Source organism: Mizuhopecten yessoensis, unplaced genomic scaffold (genome assembly GCF_002113885.1).
Source record: "Mizuhopecten yessoensis strain PY_sf001 unplaced genomic scaffold, ASM211388v2 scaffold10143, whole genome shotgun sequence".
In the NCBI taxonomy this organism is placed as follows: domain Eukaryota; kingdom Metazoa; phylum Mollusca; class Bivalvia; order Pectinida; family Pectinidae; genus Mizuhopecten; species Mizuhopecten yessoensis.
In genome coordinates this window covers 38,963-41,564 of record NW_018408400.1, presented here as the reverse complement: position 1 = coordinate 41,564, position 2,602 = coordinate 38,963, and the positions used below count along the sequence as shown (strand labels likewise).

The 2,602-nt window shown below is 36.5% G+C and overlaps 1 protein-coding gene across 1 annotated transcript in view; it reads left to right on the top strand.

The window, feature by feature from the left end:
* Positions 1 to 2,602, top strand: part of LOC110459623 (mucin-5AC-like) — a 46,252-nt gene that overhangs the window by 9,176 nt on the left and 34,474 nt on the right. The window contains exons 4-5 of the mRNA XM_021511969.1: positions 361 to 478; positions 1,589 to 1,756. Of these exons, the coding sequence (XP_021367644.1) occupies positions 361 to 478; positions 1,589 to 1,756 (286 nt within the window). The remainder of the gene's footprint in view (positions 1 to 360; positions 479 to 1,588; positions 1,757 to 2,602) is intronic.

The window sequence follows — 2,602 nt, the reverse complement described above, 5'->3', positions numbered from 1 at the left end:
GGGAACATTTACAAATATTTTAAAATTCTTATCCTTTGATGACATGACAAGTATTGTATTTCACTTAGTTTACATGCTGATTTCCACATCACATCTAAACAATAAAATAAAGCTACCAGTACCTATGATATAACTCAGGTGACCGCTAAGGCCTTTGGGCCTCTTGTTATAAGGAAAGATCGTCAAATTGCATGGTCCGCCATTTGGAAAAGACGGGATTTTCTCCGGATCCATTTGTACACAGAACTCGGAGACAGATGAACATTTATAACTATTTAAAACTTTCTTCATTTTCACTGTAATGGGTTTTGGTGGTTTACATTGTACCATTGATATCAGTATATATATGTTTCATTGTAGTGCTGCAGTGCGTACCAGTACTGTGACAAACCCAGCAAGTGGAGCGAAACCCCAAGCTGATCCCAGTAAGGAGATACCAGCCCCAAAATCTAGGACAAAGTGTTTGGTAGAGGATGTGGTGAGTTACAATCAAATTTAGGAAGCTAATGTATATAATGTCTTCATAATGGAATGATGCACAAATTTTCAAAGGATTTTGCTGCCATGAGTCATCAACTGATTACAATGTTCTGTTAGAAAAAACCTCTTCCATAAAATGCCAAGGCAAAGAAATATTATTCTCTTCCAGACCTGGTCTACTTCAGAACAGATCATGTTTCAAACTGCAAGCTGATTGATTTAATGTCTTGGATATTTTATGACCCCTAGTGATCTAGCATGTTTACCTCTAATTCAAAAACATGACAATGAATCACCAACTGCCAAGAAATTCCATATGGAGCACTTTATATAGACAAGCGTGTGGTAGGGCCTTTGCTGACCTGTCACTGTTCTAGATACTTTGAGTCTTATGAGTGTTTTAATGTATACTGGTTGTCTACCACTACGGACATATCCGTATGGGCGAAACATGCTATTTCTAGTAACCTTTTCCGTGTTGTCACTTTTTTCTCCCATCACCAATGATCCACAATAGGAAAAATGATATTGTATAATCCTGCAATATCAGTTGTATGAAATGTTATTCCTTCATGCATTAACATAATATTTATTACATGTTCCTGAATGTAAACAATTACCAACCAATGACTCAAGTCACCTGTTGACAAACAGTGATCAGCTGTCTGCAAATGCTACATATTGAAACTGACAGATCAGGCAATACTGTGGACAATTTCATTGGTTTAGGACAATTTAAGTTTCTGTATATTACTTAACTTCTCCTCTATATTGTTCTGTATCTTGTTACTCCTGTATATTGTTCTGTATCTTGTTACTCCTCTATATTGTTCTTTATCTTGTTACTCCTCTATATTGTTCTGTATCTTGATTAATTGTTACTTCTCTATATTTTTCTGTATCTTGTTACTCCTCTATATTGTTCTGTAGCTTGTTTCTCCTCTATATTGTTCTGTATCTTGTTACTCCACTATATTGTTCTGTATCTTGTTACTCCTCTAAATTGTTCTGTATCTTGTTAGTCCTCTATATTGTTCTGTATCTTGTTACTCCACTATATTGTTCTGTATCTTGTTACTCCTCTATATTGTTCTGTATCTTGTTACAGCTGGCACTATTTGGAGATGCTGACCCTGAATATGTAAGGAGGATGGTGGAAATGGAGCTTCTCACTCAACGGCCTGACCACGAGATCGTCAACAACCTGTGTAACCTGCTTCTAGAGAACCATACTTATCCTCGGGTGCAGCCCTCGGCCACTGTCACCATCGTGGAAGTAAACAATACACCAGTAGGGTCACACCTTTACTATCATATCATTGTCTATTATATAAGTACAGTACACCAGTAGGGTCACTCCTTTACTATCATATCATTGTCTATTATACAGTACAGTACACCAGTAGTGTCACACATTTACTATCATATCATTGTCTATTATATAAGTACAGTACACCAGTAGTGTCACACCTTTACTATCATATCATTGTCTATTATATAAGTACAGTACACCAGTAGTGTCACACCTTTACTATCATATCATTGTCTATTATACAGTACAGTACACCAGTAGGGTCACTCTCTTTGTCACATACCTATAGAGCTAGTCACAAGTCTACAGTAGGTCACACATATTTACTATCATATCATTGTCTATTATATAAGGACAGTACACCAGTAGGGTCACTCACTCTCTTCGTCACATACCTATAGAGCTAGTCACAAGTCAACAGTAGGTCACACACATTTACGATCATATCATTGTCTATTATACAGTACAGTACACCAGTAGGTCACACACATTTACTATCATATCATTGTCTATAATATAGGTACAGTACACCAGTAGGGTCACGCATTTACTATCATATCATTGTCTATTATACAGTACAGTACACCAGTAGGGTAACGCATTTAATATCATATCATTGTCTATTATACAGTACAGTACACCAGTAGGTCACACACATTTACTAATACCTATAGAGCTAGTCACAAGTCAACAGTAGGTCACACACATTTACTATCATACCATTGTCTATTATACAGTAGAGTACACCAGTAGGTCACACACATTTACTATCATATCATTGTCTATTATACAGTACAGTACACCAGTAGG